The sequence below is a fragment of the Cryptosporidium bovis genome, assembly GCF_009768925.1.
Source record: "Cryptosporidium bovis isolate 45015 chromosome Unknown contig_21, whole genome shotgun sequence".
Lineage (NCBI taxonomy): Eukaryota > Apicomplexa > Conoidasida > Eucoccidiorida > Cryptosporidiidae > Cryptosporidium > Cryptosporidium bovis.
Window position 1 is genome coordinate 422,326 of NW_027125023.1, and position 17,010 is coordinate 439,335.

At 30.1% G+C, this 17,010-nt stretch overlaps 8 protein-coding genes across 8 annotated transcripts; 4 read left to right on the forward strand and 4 right to left on the reverse strand.

Annotated features, from left to right (window-relative positions):
- Positions 1–73: 73 nt before the first annotated feature.
- On the forward strand, positions 74–4,552 carry FG379_001323 (DNA polymerase alpha catalytic subunit; the record flags this gene model as incomplete). Its single annotated transcript, XM_067326926.1, has 1 exon — positions 74–4,552. One exon carries the CDS (start codon positions 74–76, stop codon positions 4,550–4,552), a length of 4,479 nt encoding a protein of 1,492 aa, XP_067183832.1.
- Positions 4,553–4,624: 72 nt separating this feature from the next.
- FG379_001324 (uncharacterized protein) lies at positions 4,625–5,296 on the reverse strand (the record flags this gene model as incomplete). The annotated part of the gene is made up of 1 exon (XM_067326927.1): positions 4,625–5,296. One exon carries the CDS (start codon positions 5,294–5,296, stop codon positions 4,625–4,627), a length of 672 nt encoding a protein of 223 aa, XP_067183833.1.
- Positions 5,297–5,553: 257 nt separating this feature from the next.
- Positions 5,554–8,091, reverse strand: FG379_001325 (sexual stage-specific kinase; the record flags this gene model as incomplete). The annotated part of the gene is made up of 1 exon (XM_067326928.1): positions 5,554–8,091. One exon carries the CDS (start codon positions 8,089–8,091, stop codon positions 5,554–5,556), a length of 2,538 nt encoding a protein of 845 aa, XP_067183834.1.
- An 864-nt stretch (positions 8,092–8,955) lies between these two features.
- FG379_001326 (uncharacterized protein) lies at positions 8,956–9,717 on the reverse strand (the record flags this gene model as incomplete). The annotated part of the gene is made up of 4 exons (XM_067326929.1): positions 8,956–9,045; positions 9,124–9,208; positions 9,305–9,479; positions 9,672–9,717. The coding sequence occupies 4 exons, from the start codon at positions 9,715–9,717 to the stop codon at positions 8,956–8,958; spliced, it is 396 nt and encodes a 131-aa protein (XP_067183835.1).
- A 215-nt stretch (positions 9,718–9,932) lies between these two features.
- Positions 9,933–11,114, forward strand: FG379_001327 (Dbr1p-like RNA lariat debranching enzyme; the record flags this gene model as incomplete). The annotated part of the gene is made up of 2 exons (XM_067326930.1): positions 9,933–9,938; positions 10,014–11,114. 2 exons carry the CDS (start codon positions 9,933–9,935, stop codon positions 11,112–11,114), a joined length of 1,107 nt encoding a protein of 368 aa, XP_067183836.1.
- A 23-nt stretch (positions 11,115–11,137) lies between these two features.
- On the reverse strand, positions 11,138–13,030 carry FG379_001329 (uncharacterized protein; the record flags this gene model as incomplete). Its single annotated transcript, XM_067326932.1, has 1 exon — positions 11,138–13,030. One exon carries the CDS (start codon positions 13,028–13,030, stop codon positions 11,138–11,140), a length of 1,893 nt encoding a protein of 630 aa, XP_067183838.1.
- Positions 13,031–13,882: 852 nt separating this feature from the next.
- FG379_001330 (uncharacterized protein) lies at positions 13,883–14,587 on the forward strand (the record flags this gene model as incomplete). Its single annotated transcript, XM_067326933.1, has 1 exon — positions 13,883–14,587. One exon carries the CDS (start codon positions 13,883–13,885, stop codon positions 14,585–14,587), a length of 705 nt encoding a protein of 234 aa, XP_067183839.1.
- A 513-nt stretch (positions 14,588–15,100) lies between these two features.
- FG379_001331 (amino acid transporter) lies at positions 15,101–16,711 on the forward strand (the record flags this gene model as incomplete). Its single annotated transcript, XM_067326934.1, has 1 exon — positions 15,101–16,711. The coding sequence occupies one exon, from the start codon at positions 15,101–15,103 to the stop codon at positions 16,709–16,711; it is 1,611 nt and encodes a 536-aa protein (XP_067183840.1).
- Positions 16,712–17,010: the final 299 nt, after the last annotated feature.

Here is a 17,010-nt window from a genome sequence, read left to right on the forward strand (position 1 = left end):
TCTGTGGGGAAAACGGGTATAGCAATGGAATGAATTTTTGCAATTAGAAAGAGGCCCCATTAATCTTTGAAGGATGAGAAGTAAGAACTTGAGAAATGCACAGGGAGCTCTTTCTGAAATTAGGAAGATAAGGGAGGGCAAAATAAAAGCGAGTGAGGCATATACATTGAAAGATAACAACATTTATGAGGAAGTAGATGAAGAGGAGTATCAAAATATAATAAGAGAGAGAAGAATAAAGGATTTTGTTGTTGATGACGATTGTATGGGATACGAAGATGATGGCACTGATCTGATGGAGAATTACATTTCCATTCCAGAAGAAGATTGTAAAAGATATGAAAGAAAGAGGAAGAAAGGTGAGAAAAGACATCTAAATGGTTTGGGTTCAATAATCAAACAGTTCCAATTTGAGGATAAAACTAAAAGCAGGGAAATGCAAAACATTTCAAAAGTAGAAGACTCAAAGAGCGTTGATCTACTTAATACTCTAAAGAATTTTGATGATGCGTTATTTGAGGATATAGAAGAACCTCAAGAAACAAAAGCAAATAAAGAGAGTTGCCAAAAAACTTATTACAGCCAACACCTTTTCAATAATGAGAAATTAGATGGAAAATTGAGTCTGATTGAGACGAATAAAAATAATATTGATAAGCTGAGTCCAGCTGATATGAATGTATTTGTAATTAATGAAAATGAGGTGATGGCGAAGAGTATTGAAGTTGAAAGTAGAAAAGACAAAGAAATAGATGGACTTGAAATGATAAAAGATGTTGAGATTGAATCAGATGTTGGTGAAAAAGGCTTGAAGCATTTGAAACTAAGTGAAGTGAACATGTTTGACAAGGCTGATGAGTTGTTAATTTCAAATCCTGTAAATTCTGGCACAAATATAGTGGATTGCCAGGACAATTTAAGTTTTTACATAATGGAGATAACAGAAGATGCAAATACTGGCGAGCTGTTTTTATTTGGAAAACTAATGTTGAACAATAATTTATGTGGAGATTCAGTGCTAACTGAGAATTGTTGCGTAGTAATAAAAGAAACATGGAGAACGTTATATGTGTATCCAAGGGAAAGCATGCCTAATCATCCAGACCCAATAACAGTTTCACAAAACGTTGCAAAAGAGATGTTAGAAATGAGAAAAATATATAAAATACCTAAATTGCAGATGAAACCAGTAACTAGAAATTTTTGTTTTTCTGATAAAGACGTTTTATATGGTCCAAATCAACCTTTTTTGAAAGTTCTTTATTCTTCAAAATATCCAGCACTACCCTCAAATATTTCAGGCGAAACTTTTTCACGTATATTTGGTACAAATACAAGTTTGGTTGAGAACTTTATAGTAAAAAGGGGAATAAAGGGGCCATCATGGATTAAAATAATGAAACCATATCAGATAATTCCAGTTGGAGGTGGAAGAAAGTCCCAATGTAAATATGAGATACATATACAAAACTGGAAGGTGATAAGACCTTGGAATAGCTCATTAGTAGGAACTAACCATTCGAATTCTAACAACACATTTGGTGACAATGCACAAACAAATACAAACAAGATTTCCGTATCAAATAAAGGAGATGGATCGGCCCCGTCCCCACCACTTTCAACTTTATTGTGTATAAACATAAATTCAAAATTGTCTCCAGAATCATCAAACTCTGAAATATACAGCATCTGTATGGTTGGATTAAAAAATGTAGATATAGATGATATTTGTTGGGATGACTACAATGCAAGTGATTTAGTACAAGGAAAAATATCATCTTTTTCAAATATTCAATTATGGACAGGAATAAGGAGAGTGAGTCAATCTTTAACTTTTCCTGTAGGATCAGAAGAGAAAATGGAGAAGGCAGGTATCAAATATTTTTCAACAGAAAGATCGTTACTTGTTTCTTTTATAACAGCGTTTTCGAACATGGATCCGGATATCATAGTAGGTCACAACATATGGATTGATCATTTGGACATACTTGTAAACAGATTAATGCAATTAAATATCCCAAATTCCTGGAAACTCGGAAAAATATTTACTTCGGTTCAAAATCAGAAAATAAGTATGAAATCCTCATCAAGTACAAAAAGAATACAAACTTTGTTCCAAGGGAGACTGATATGTGACACATGTCTTTCTTCAAGAGAGTTTATGAAGAGTAGAATAGATTATCAACTAAATACTATATTTTCAGATATATTTAGCAAGGATTATCAATTAAAAAAAGCATCTGAAAGACCAGATTCAAGTGAAGATTTTTTAAATAACACATATAAAAACTATGATAGTATTTTTAAAGCTCTATTTAACGAGTTATTGGTTTCGGTTGGTGTGTTTAAATTGTTGTTTCATCTTCAGGTTCTTCCATTAACAAGAGAGTTAACGAACTTGGCAGGTTTTTTGTGGTCGAAAAGCCTTTTATTTTTAAGGGCAGAAAGAAATGAATATTTATTACTACATGAATTTCATAAGGGTAAATTTGTTGCTCCAGATTTGTGTCAAAAGAATCACAAACAAAAACAAAAAAGTATTACCGATGAGTCTGTATATGTTAACTTTGATAAGGAACAGGGACCTAGTAAGAAGGAGGATGGTTCTTATTCGGGAGGACTTGTATTGGAACCAATAACAGGGCTTTATGAAAGTTTTGTGTTATTGTTGGATTTCAATTCATTGTATCCTTCAATAATTCAGGAATTCAATATATGTTTCACTACAAGAGAACCAACTGAAAATGATTCAGAGGATAAATATAAGAACGGAAATACTTTATTATTTGAGAACACGATCCTTCCCGGTGTACTAGAGAGTTTGGTTAAAAGAAGGCGTCATATAAAGGAAATTCTAAAAGGACTGGGCAATGGAACACGTAGGATTCAGCTTGAAATACGCCAACTTGCTCTTAAACTTACAGCAAATTCTATATATGGTTGTCTAGGTTACAAAAACTCAAGGTTTTATGCAAAGGAATTGGCAGCAGTGATTACTCATTATGGTCGTCAGATACTAGAAAAGACCAAAAATAAAGTAGAAAATGAAATAAAACTTCAGGTTATTTACGGAGATACAGATAGCATTATGGTTAATACAAATATAATAGATGATGGAAAAGGAGAAGGATACAATAATGCCGTTAAACTTGCCACTCAGATTAAACATGTAATAAATAAGGACTATAGCAAATTGGAGTTGGATCTAGACGGAGTGTTGCGAAGATTGTTGCTGTTAAAGAAGAAAAAATACGCTTGCATACAAATTATAGATTATAATAACAAACATATTAAGTTAGATTGTAAAGGTTTAGATCTAGTTAGAAGAGACTGGTCTATTTTAACAAGAAATGTCTCAATGCAAATACTAAATTTAATATTTTCAGATGGAACTCTCGAGAATGTAATAACTTCTATATTAAGTACACTGGAAATGTTGAATGAAAGCTTGAATTCAAATTCAATACCTTTGGAAAGTTATGTGATCACCAAAACACTCACAAAACTTCCTCAACATTATTCAGATCCATTTTTGCTACCTCATGTAATTGTAGCTAAGAGAATGATAAGTGAAGGCCTTCCGGTTACATCAGGGACGGAGATTCCATATATAATATGTAAAGAAATAGACTTCAATAACAATCAGGGAAATCAAAACAAGAACTCTTCACTCTCCAGAAGAGCTTATTCAATAGAAGAAGTAAAGTCAAAGAATTTGAATATCGATATAGAATGGTATAAATCACAACAAATATTACCTCCTATATCAAGACTCTGCTCCCCAATTCCTGGACTAGAAATAAGCAGAATTGGTCAATGTTTGGGACTTGAGTATAGGCATTATAGTGAGATAATTCAGAAAGAGGACTTGGATAAGCCAGATAACGAATTTACTACTTTCGAATGGAAAAAAAATCCTGATAAATACATGAATGTTCCAATTACAGCACACATTGCTTGTTTAAAGTGTTTAAAACAGGGAAATAATGATGGTAACAGAAATATATTCGAGAATTTGAAAGAAAATAAGTGGATTTGTAATGAATGTGGTGATCACTATCCAGTTGAGTATCTCTCTAATTGGCTCAATATTCATCTCAGAATGTTAACTCTTAGTTTATATTCTGCTTATAATGGATATTGTAGAGAATGTAATACTAAAACAAGAAGAATTTCCTTTAAAAACGCATTTAACTGTCCACAATCACACTGCAAAACGCATAAATCTTTGGTAAATGAGCTAACTCCTCACAAAATATGGTTGTATTTAGATCACTGGTTGTATTGGTTAACACAAGTAGACGAGAATTCAGGAGCACAATCTAATGTTAACTTCAATGATAGTAAACATGTAAGGTCAACCTTGAGAGATATAATTATTAACTTTATGAATATAAATAAATACAACCATATTCAGGTCAACGACCTTTTCACGATGTTGAGTAGAAAGGATAAATACAGAAGGAAGGCATTATCAGGAACTACATATCAAAACAAGATATTAACTGTCCTTTGGGGTAGAAATAATAATGATCAAGAATATAAACAGTAAGAATTAAAAACTTTATTCCTTGACTTATGCCTTTTTTTTTGAATATAACTGCTACATAATACTAGAAAGGTGTTAATGATTATTCTTAACACCAATGATTATTGAGATAACAATAATTATTAAGATAGAGATTGTAAGAATGCCACACAGAATTTGTACACAAAAATCTGTTGCAGCATTTCTAGTAATAGCTTTAACTGTCATTTTAGCCTTTGAGAGACTGTCATTAACCCCCTGTAACTCACTTCTAATGCGGTCAAGTTGCTCACTTTGCGAATTCATATTTGTTAAAGAAACATCCCCAATTTTCTCTGTTTCAGCCATAGTCCTTTTCATTCTATGAACTGAATCACCAGCTAATTTAATTAAAGCATCTCCCTTCTCAATATTAGAAAGATCACTTTTATTTAAAAATAATATGTCGTCTCTATAACTAGATACGCTTCTACTGTTGGAAATATCTAGTCTATCGTCTTGATGGACAACATTTTCACCACTCCAGTTGTTTTTTATGTTTTGAATCTTCTCATTTCTTAGTTTAATGAAATCATCGAACTTCTTTCTTTGATTAGGCTCTGTTATTCCTCCAAGTTCAATTTGTATGGAATTAATTGTATTCTGGATGTTCTGGAAGCAAAAGGAGACAGTTGAATCGCTTAGTTTTTTAGTTCTGGACAAAGTCTCATACCTAGAAATAAGAGAGTCTAACTTGGATATTTTTGAGTTTATCACAGACTCTAGCATTTAAGCTCAAATTCAACAGGTATAGTTAAATTCGGGAGAGTCTAAGACATTCGTTATTAAAATACCAAATTCATATCACTCAGACTATATAAATAAGTAAATAGATTAATTGAACAATCCAATAGAGTTAAACGATGTCCCTATTAGTCTAAATGAAAAGGAAATATTAATTAAAGCAATAGCTCTGAATCAACTAGAGTTTGGCGCAAAATCCCAAATAAATACAGGTTTTAGCATGGCATTTTGCGCAACCGTAATTAGTAGCAGTAATTTTCACAGTAATGAAACTCTACTAGTCTCCTTAGAATAGACCTTTCTGAGTTATCAATTATACTTGAAATTTCCTCAGAAATGTACTTAAATGAAGGTCTCTTTCTCCAATCAGGATTTAAAATTAATTTTAAAAGTTTTATTAAATTAACAGCAGTATTTGAAATATCATTTAAAACGGGAATACTAGCGGCATTCGTCACTGTAGTTAATCCTGGGAGAAACCCATCAAATGCCAATGTATTTGTAAGAATCTCATACATGCTGATTCCAAATGACCATACGTCGCTTTGCTTATAAAACCCCTCACCTCTGAGAACTTCAGGAGCTGCATAATACACATTCCCGAATTCAGAAGAGGTTGAATAGTCTAAATTAAAGTCAGTAGAAATAGAAATCCCAAAATCCCCAACTTTTCCAATGTATCCTTCTCTGGTTTTAGCAACAAAAAAATTGCTTAGTTTTAAATCTCTATGTAGAATCCCAAGCTCGTGAGCATGCTGCATTCCAGTCGCAATATCTCTCATCCAAGACAAAAGTTCAAACCTGCTTGCTGAGAATTTAGGCAACTTAAATAACTTAAAACCACCTGTTTTGAAGATGTATTTGTCCATACTTCCACCTTCACAGTTCTCTAATAAAAGAACCTCACATCCGTGGCCAACTTGAGTTATCCCCAAACACTTTACGATATTTGGGTGAGGATTCAGATACTGAAGAACCCTTGCTTCCCAGTTCCTCATTTTAACAGGTGTCGGCAAATACTTATACATATTTGTTTTCATTGTAGACTCTCTTTTGAATTTATATATATAACAATTTTTTGGGAATGAAATGGAATTGAAATACTCATTATTGTCTTCTTCATTATAGTCTGGATATTGACTTTCAAAAACAGCTCTATAAAAGTTATCCTCTAGTAAACTTTTGTCGTTTATTGTTATCGCATCGTAGTTTTCAGTACTAAAGAAGTATATTTTACATATTATTTCATTCCCACAAAAAATACCTTTTCTAATATAACTATAGGTCCCACCACCAACATAACTTCCAAACTTGATCATTGAAAGAGGGATGCAAGGAACCTTTGAACCTAATAACTTTTTGTTCTCATTCAATACCGGATCTGTATGGTCGACAAAACTCCAAAAAAGCTTAAACAACCTCAAAATAAACTTTCTATTATAAACATTTGATATACCAAAACTTTCCAAATCACTTTCAGATAGAGTGTGAGTGTCTGCTCCGGAAATTCCTCTCTTTCGAAAAATAAATGCTTCGTTTGAAAGGCCAACACAAGCTAAAACTTTTGAGACGGTTTCTTTAGACCAATATAAACACTCCGAAGCAGATACCAATGGTGGAAATAACAGACTTTCCAGCGAAGGTGATCTGTTTTTATTGTTCTCATTTGTTTGAGTCTCATAAACAGTATCGTTGTTAGTCTGAGATTCATGCCTATATACAGGACCGGAACAAAAAGGAGAGTTAGGCTGAGAATTATCAGAGCACTTACTAAAACAATTATTATTTCGCCTTTCATTCAAACTTTTATTTTCGTCACTCTCGATTGTTTTTATACTTTTAGAGTTGCAGCTTGATGTGCTTGGCGAACCTGGATCAAAACCTTTTTTAGAGTTCAAATGTTGTCCTGTATTAGCATTGGGGCCTTTACAAAACAATTCACTCCTCTCTTTGACTTTATTAGAGGATTTATTCAAGAGATTTTCCCTCAATTCTAGAAATTCAAAATAAATGTGTTCTTTATTATCAAAGTTATTGTTACATAGTATTAACTCTCCCTCCTTGTCCCAAAATACATAAGAACTATAGTTTTCTTTTCTATTCAAGTGATCCAAATAACCAAAATAAACCTTTGAATTACGATATAAAAAATACCAACCAACAACTTTGTCTAAATACCACATACCTTCGTACACTATTTGGTTCTCATCTGCCAAAAATCCCCAGCCGTGCCTCTTATTATCAAAGGTCTCTCCGTAATAGTAATACAACTTGTAATTCTTTAACTTTGATATTGAGACTACATTCTTCTCTGATATCACTACATTTCTCAATCCAAAAAGCAACTTTTTACCCTCATTTACACCATTTTTTCTTTTGTTACAATTGTCATCGTTATAAAGACCGAAATTGTTGTTATTCAAGTTATTTATATTCTTATATTTAAAACAAGAATAATCTCTGTTTCTGTCTTTACATCTATCTCTCAAAAAACAATCAATCCCAATCCCGTTTAACGTTTTGTTTTTATTCCATTTGTTTTTTCTATCATGTTCAGTGAAGTCGTCCCTAAATAATCTATCGTATATATGGCAAAGATAGTTACAGTGGTAAACTCGGTTTCTACATATATTATGACGGCCGGTGCAACCCTCAAGTCGGCCTTCGACACCAACATTTCCCATATCAAATAAATTTAAGTCAATTCCACCATCGTTAAAGACAATCAAACTTCTAAGTGTTACATCACTTCGTTCATAAGCCCTGCCTTGAATATTCATTATTTTTGTAAGCTATTTGCATCTCAGCTAAAGGAGCACCATAAATTTTGATAAAATTCCAATGCAAACACTAATTTACCCACTCAAAATTTCAAACTATTGGTGACTTTTCACAGCTATTGACATTTTTTATGTTTTTTAAAAAATTTTCCTCTTTCCAGTTATGACATAATGTCTCAAGCATGCTCGAGTACCGGTTAATTGCACAATTTTTGGCGGCAAGTTTATAGTATCATTTTGTCTAAATCTGTTTTAAACAATTGTCTAGGCTTCATATTTCAGCTTGAGTATCAAAATCGCTATAGCGGCTAAAAGTTGTTTTTTTAATCGTTTTTGAATGTAAGTTTGCCTCCGCAATATACAGGAATGATTAGAACTTTACTCTAGTACAAAATGTTCGTTTTGAACCATGTATCTATAGTAACCCTGGAAGTGGTAGCTTTCTGTTACTACTATGCCAGCAGTCATAGTTACTCTGACCTGTACTGCATTTTATAACATTCAAATATTATTTAAATTATTAATATTCAATTTAAACACTGATTACTGTCTGTAGCAAGCAAGAATGTTCCAAACTCACTAACTCGATTTCTCAGCACCCTTTTTTTTCGAAACGAAGTTGAACCTCCTAAGGACTAAATAGAGAATATGACAAAGCAAGAGGTTGTTTTTACGCACTAAAATTAATATTACTAGGAATTCAATAATACAGAGAAGCTTTAACACAGAGGTAAATACGACTTTAAATAGAGGGGTAAATGTAAATCATCTATAATATACGTGAATAGTTAGGTATCATGTAGTATGTCGGTAAATCAAACCTAAATATTGCTATAGTGTATTTTTCCATATAAATCAATCTATTTATGTTGAATATGTTTTGTGGCTCTCCAAATTCATAATTATACGCTCTATGTGATCGTTTGGGAGTCTTGCCAATGATGGAATGAGACTCTGTTTTAGGACGAGTTAATAAAAGGTTTACGAGTTAACATTTCGCAAAGTACGCATACTTGCGTCCGTGTTACTTACCTTTGCCTCATCTGGAGTTCTTGGTAATAAGTTTACAAGAGAGGCTATCTCAAATTCATGTAGCTTACATGTTTCATCCAAAGCTCTGAGTCATTAATAAACATATTAAAATAAATAATTTCAATCAAACATTTCTTTTCAAAGAAAGGAAATATTTTTCTAAGTAACTGATAAAACTTACTCTCTAATTAACATTACTGACGCTCTATTTTTTATTTTTCCAAACTTGTGAGAGTACTCATAGGAAGACTTCATAAGTGAATTGGCCTCCTCTGAATTCATGGGATATGTCCTCATTCTATCTTCAAGTAGAAGCCTTAATTCACTTAAATTCAAGCATTTTGTCTCGTCAAGTTCTAATAGAAAATTTTTTAAAAATTTTGAAAAATCGGAATTTGGGATTATTCACTCAAGTGGTGAGAAAATCATATGTATTTTGAACTACATATGGTTTTGGTTAAATAGATCTTCAATTGTTATTTTCTGAAAGAATGCAGTGGAGCAAGATCCAACCTTAAAGAAATAATCCCGTACTCTTGGAAACATACCTTTTCCAAACTGTAATTTTTCTATATCGAGATTGTCATCATTCATTGGTTATATATCAAAACAAACACTACTAACTATTAATATTAAGTGTTTATAGACCTATCTCCTTATTAGAACTACTTATTTATCCAGACTCATAAAATGAATGTGAATATGGAACGAGTTGGCGCCACCTCGAAAGTTTAATGCTTTACGTGCTAATGATGAATTAAGGAAGAAACGCAATAAAGAATTCTTTTTTCTATAATTAAAAAGAACAAATGAGGGTAAGTGCGAGTGATATGATAACTTGCTTGGAAGGGAATAGCTTGTTTATGTTAATTACTTTATAAACTATTTAGATTGCAGTTATAGGTTGTTGTCATGGAGAACTGAATAAACTATATGATGAAATATCAAGAAATGAAGTAGAATGTGGAAAAAAGACTGACCTAGTTATTTGTTGTGGTGATATGCAAACAGTTAGAAATAATGAAGACCTGAAGAATATGGCAATTAAACCGCACAGATCAAAAAATGGAGATTTCCTAGATTATTATGAAGGTAAAAAACTGGCCCCTAAATTGACTATTTTTGTTGGAGGGAATCATGAAGTTCCAAACGTACTTATTCCACTTTATTTTGGAGGTTGGGTTGCACCAAACATTTATTATTTGGGAGGATCTGGAGTAATAAAAATTTGTGGTGTCAGAATAGCAGGAATTTCTGGCATTTATAAGTCATATGATCACTACAGAGAATACTATGAAGCAGAACCTTACACTGAAGAAAGTAAGAGAAGTTGGTATCATATTAGACGGTATGAAATACAAAAGATACTTTTACTTAAAGAAAATATCCTAATTAATTCGGACACCGATCGAAAAGTTAACATTTTTATTTCTCATGATTGGCCAAGGGGAATTGAGAAATATGGCAATGTCAAATATTTATTCAAAAGGAAGCCATATATTAAAAAAGATGTTCAATCGAATAACTTTGGTACTCCCGGTTTTTTGGAAATAATCAATAATCTAAGGCCTAACTACTGGTTCTCGGGACATCATCATTGTTTCTTTGACGCATCCATTCCTTTCGAAAGTAGCAATATCACTTCTGAATTCAGAGCAATGGACAAATTTAAAAAGTTTGGATCTCCAGTAAGATACTTTGATATTCCAAGTAACGATGATAAAATATCTATTCAATTTGACATTGAATGGCTTTCTATTTTGAGATCTACATTAATAGATCGTCCAAAAGATAAGACACTTACAGATGGTGAATCCGAAATTAAACTTAAAGAACCTGAAATATCTGACTATGAATACATTAAAGAAAAGTTAACTAAAACACTTAATTGTAATGATAATATATTTGAATGGCCTCATTGGGATCACGAAAGTGGTGATTACAAGAACTACATTAATCAGCACAACTTTATTTTAAGTATTATTAAATAGTTTATTTATAATTTTAATATTTATTAGTATATAAAACAAAATAATAATATAAATACTTGACATAGTATTACCATATAATTCGCATTTGCTTTGTAACAATCACTACTCATTAAATACAAATATCCCTCCAAATTATCTGAATATGGTGGTGTTTTTGACAAATCCGAGGCATCCAGTACCCCTGGGTTTGACACTACTACAAAAGACTCCTTATATGATGTGTCCAATGAATTGTTTATCTTATTTTTTGTATAATTTTTCTCTTTGCCTTCAATTTCTGTCTCTTCATATATACTTACAAAACCATTAATGTTCTCATAATCCTTTATATTATCAGGATGTGTTGGTTTAATAATATAATTGTTAAATAGCCTGTCATTTCCCACATTCACATTTTTTGTTTCGTTGTTGATATCATTTATACTAAGTGTTTCATTCCTAAATAATGAGATTACTTGCCTTGCTATCTCCTTTGTATTTATTAATTCGCTCCTAGATATTTTTTCATATGCGATTAAATCGTTTCTTGGGTTCGGAATTATTTTTAGAATTCCATGAGTTACAGTTTTTATGCACTCCAATGGTATTATAATAAAATTACTTAAAAATACACGACCACTTGGGTCAGATACACTTACAGTAGTATACATTTCATATTTATTATTGTCAATGTTTAAATAATCATTATTTTCACTGTAATTTGAATAAATAGGTATTTCTTTAATACAATTCAAAATAATATCGACCAAATTTGAATTTTTATAGTTATTTTTAACAATTTTATTTATTTCTTGTTTCATCGAATTCATACTCATTATTCCTACATATTCATTCATTCTATTATAATTTTTTAGACCACCGACAGTTATATCTTTTGAGCTTGAAGATTTTTTTTTAAATAAGTTATTCACAAGGTTATTATTTACGACCATCAACCCACTTGTATCATAGCTTGACTCTTCCAATTGATTGTACAATATGTTTGTTATCCACTCAGAATGAAGATCAAGAATAGTTTCTATCCTACTTTTGCTTTTCATAATTATTATTGAAAATATACTCAGTATTTCAAATAATTGTTTATAGTTACTCATTATCATTTTCTTTGCTTTTTCGAATAATATTGGGCTTACTTGAATTATATTTACAGTTCCCGTGTTTAATATCATTTTTTTGATACTCTCACTACAAAGTCCACAAAAAATAGACACAATATATTTAATAAAATTTAATTGTGTATTAAATAGATTACCTTCAAATAAAAACATTTTAACCATTTTATTTATCGGATCCCTTATTAAGTTCAGTAATTCCAAACTTTCTTTATATGCTTGAATTATTTTTGAATCATTCAATACATTTTGCGTTTCATTGTTAACATTATTTAATGTATTATTGGAAATAAAATTCATTATTTCTAATATTCTATTATTAATTGCGTTCTCTTCCTGATCACCGAATATTTCCAAAGTTGCGTTTCCTGATCCAATCGTTGCAATAAAACACTCAAAATCGTTTACATAGGACAACATGGAATTCTCAAACTCTCCCATGCAACAAGTAGCAATATCAATATTCAATTTATTTCTATAGCATAAACTTTGTTCATTTTTTTTGTTGTCTACACCAATAGTAGAATTATTGTTATTATAACTTATTTTACAATTCTTAGTTTGATTATTAAAATATGCTCCAAACTCAGGGAACTCTATTTTTGAGTCATTCAAGTAGTTCAAAAACTCATTTGTAGTATTACACATATTTTTATAAATATATCCATCATTATTCCTATTTAAATTATTTTCTACTGAATCTAAAACTGCTCCTTTATTTAACTTAAATGCAACTGCTTGCCCAAATTCATATATTAACAAACAAATTCCAATTCTCCAGACTATTCTCATATTGAATTTCATTTCCAACTATTTATTTTGTGTTAGTAAAAAATAAAAAAAACGACAAAATTATTATTTAATCTATGTATCATTATTTTTATTTTTTCTGGTCATCATTTACTATTATTTACTAAAGGTGCAACATGCTATACTATTTAGTGTCTATAGTTCTATGTGGAAAACTTCTATAATACAATTTTATTATCAGCCGGGTAAATTATGTTTTTTTAATTTAAAAATTTTCTCATAGAAGAGGTAAACTTTATCACTTTCTTCATGAACACAAAAACAACAGAATGTAAAGACGAATATATATTTTATAAAGATATATAGGTTTATACATGTGTGAAAAAATTGTGCAACTAGAAAGCAGTTCAATCATTTTAGCTGTGACAAAAACGAAACCAACAAAACATGGTAGTGTTAACTAAATATATATAATTAAATATAGCTAATCAAACTGTTCACAAGTTATTTTTTGACATTTTGTCATTATTTTTTAACTCCACTTTGAAATTACAAATATTATTAGATTGGTTATTACCCCTCAATAGGCGGGAAATTTGCCCACACATTTTGCATAATATTTTTTAATTAGTAATACGTTACAAGTGGCAAATTAGGTGAAACAAATAAGTGAAATTAGGGAGAAGACCTGACTATTGCAAAAAAATTAAATAAAACAAATCAAACACACTCTAAAAGCAATTTCCGACTTAAGTTATTAAAAGTCAGAAATAAATTGAAGAGAAATGAGAAAGTATTCATAACAAGTCGAGTAATTAATAGGATAAAACTAATAATATACTATATTTCTTTGCATTAAAAAAGGATAAAATAATCGGGTTTTATTTTTTTGTAAATTAATTTAAGATGAAGTCATTTGAAGAACCTGATAATGGATATGTCTCTACGCCAAGACACCTGAAGAGTTTGGATGAGGATTTGGTGGTGTTTGCTCCTGATGCAAGAAAAACAAATAAAATATGGGATGACTTAGAATCTGCAAGAGAAGACGAAGCTATTTTTTTGGAAATGCCAAAGAGCGTTTTTATAGGTAACAGTGATAGTATAATAGAAACTAAAAACTCTAATACAATGCCAATAATAAACGTGCCAAGGCTTTCTATAGGTAATAGATTGTTATTAACACCAGAATTTAAGCATTCAAAGTCAGAAAGTGGAAATATAAAATTTTTTAGAGAAAGTATATTGAGCACGGGAATCCCAAGGGATAGCAAGAATTCGTATGGAATTAATTTGAATTATGAAACTTTAACTACAAATGATAATGATAGTGATATTGAAAGTTTATTTGAACTAAATACTTATAATATTGATAATCAAGAATTTTCATGTATTAACGATAAAAAACTACTAATTGATTCATGTGATCTTCTTCTAGGAGTTGGTCACGGTACAAAACAAGGTGAACAAAATGTATTCGCGGAAGTAAATATTTCTCCAATTTCATCCTCCCTTGGAAAGAGACAAAGATCTTCTCCAAGTATTCACTCGGGAGCTGATAGCCCATTCGAATTAATTCATATCATGAAAAAGTCATTGAAATTAAGTTAGTACTATTATTGATTATATATATTCCAAAAAGGAGAATAAATTAATGATATTGATATATATTATATAATTATATTGAGAGGTTTGTATTTATACATGGACTAAAGTGGAATAAAGATGCGTGTATTAATTCAAATGCAATATGAAAAAATTTATTACTAGTGTGGTACTTAATTCTGAATTATCACTTTCATCGTTAAATTAATGCCAATTTAATAATGTTTATTGTTTATTTATTTTCATTCTATGATTGTTTATTCTCTAGTTGATATTTGTTATCTATTTTTCGTCTAGATAATAAGATTATTTAGCTACTAATAAATACATCAATGTGCGCCAAGATTACATGCATACAATAATTTGCACCGAAATAAAAACAAAGGCAAAAATAAATAATTAAATAATCCCCCACAATAGTAAATAATCTAAAAAAACAAAGTACAACTAGTCGTTTGATAATGATATATTTATGTTTCCCTTAATAGGCAATCTAATATTTTAAAATTTCCCATTTCTATGTGTAAAAAATTCATTGAGAATGGGATATGTAAGAAAGATCAATTAATGGGGACGATAAATATGATTACAAAAGATGGCAGTTCAAAAAAAAACATAAGATTTATCTCTTTTTCGAAAAAAGAACTAATAAATATAGGAATAGGGTTTATAACTGTTTTTAAGGCAGCAATAGGTACAGGAATATTATTTTCGCCAAAAGGAGTGGTAAATACAGGGTATATCGGAAGTATAATAATAATGTTATATTATTGGTTATTAAATTTAATTTCAGTATTACTCTTAATGAAATGTGCAGATAAAGTTGAAGGAAATTATTCAAGCATAGCTACTTTTGCAATGGGAAAATACGGCAGGATTATATTGGAAATATGTTTAATGTCAACAGCAATTTCGTTTGGTTCAGTTTATGTCACATTTATAACAAACAATATTCAAGATATAATATCTGGAATTCATAACTGTTCATATGAATATTTAAACTATGGTTCAGCATTGATTACTTTCATCCAATTAATAGTATATTTGCCTTTGGTATCTACTAACAAAATACAGACACTAGCTCCATTTATATTAATTTCAAATATATCTTTAATATCCGCAATAATACTAATTTTGATTCAGTCATTTAGCACAATAGTCAAAAACCACCAAAAAAACGTATTTAATTATATACCAGCAATCACAAGTATAGAAATGGTTCCTGGTTTTGTTGGTACAGCAGCATATTTATGGGTTTGTGCTCCTGTTACACTTTCGTATTATGTTTCACTAGGTGACAAAAAGGAAAAAAAAACGTTTACTTGGATTTATATTTTGTCCATTTTTATGGTTTTTATATTTGCATCTGTATTTACATTTTTATGTGCATTTGCCTATGGAGAGGATACACTATCTGCAATTACACTTAATCTACCCTTTACACCAATAGCTATATGCAGTAAACTATTATATTCATTAAGCGTACTTTTGTCCCTTCCATTAATGATTTATCCTATGAGAGAAATATTTTCAAGATATTCTAAAAATGAGGGAAAAAATAGTGCTGGGAGCAGATTTAGTATTAAAAATACTAGTAATGATACTAATAATAATAAGTTTAAAATAACAAATGAAAATAACAACAAATTAAATAGTTCAGGAAATATTAGTATTCACATTGAAATAGCTTCTAATTCTAATGATAACAAAGACAAGTTAAGTAAAACAAATAATGGCAAAATTAACAAGAATATTGATTATGGCAAATTTATATTAAAAAAATTTAAATTGAGTTATTTACAGGTAGAAGATTTATTTTCACTAATATTCATGTTCATAACATGCATAATAATAACAATTATAGGTTATATTTTCCATGATTTTCTTGGAAGTTTAATTAACTTGATTGGTGGACTTTTTTGTGTACCTTTGAATATTCTTTTACCAGCAATGTTTCATCTAATTTTATTCAGAAAAGAAATTAACATGAAAGCTATTATATTAGATGTTTTTGTTATTTGTTCTAGTATATCCACATCTATATTGGTAGTTTGGTATTCAACACAAAACTGGGATACTAACGTGCATTCTTTTTGCACTATTCAAAATTCCAAGTTTTATGATAAATAAAAACGGGTTATATTAATATACGCATATTTTTGAATTATAAAATTTAAGTTTAAAATGGTATTAGCAGTAACTTCTACAGTTGTTACTACATAATATGTTAATATCTATTTGCGATCACGTATTAATAAGTATAAATACTATCATAAATCAATATTTGAGTAATATTTAAGTTTTTTTTTCATTTTATAAATGTAATATAGGATATATATCTATTCGATTACATTTATTTCTATCACTTAATTTTTGTTTTATTTTCGTCTTATATGTTTATATTTATTTCCATTTAAGACGCAACTACT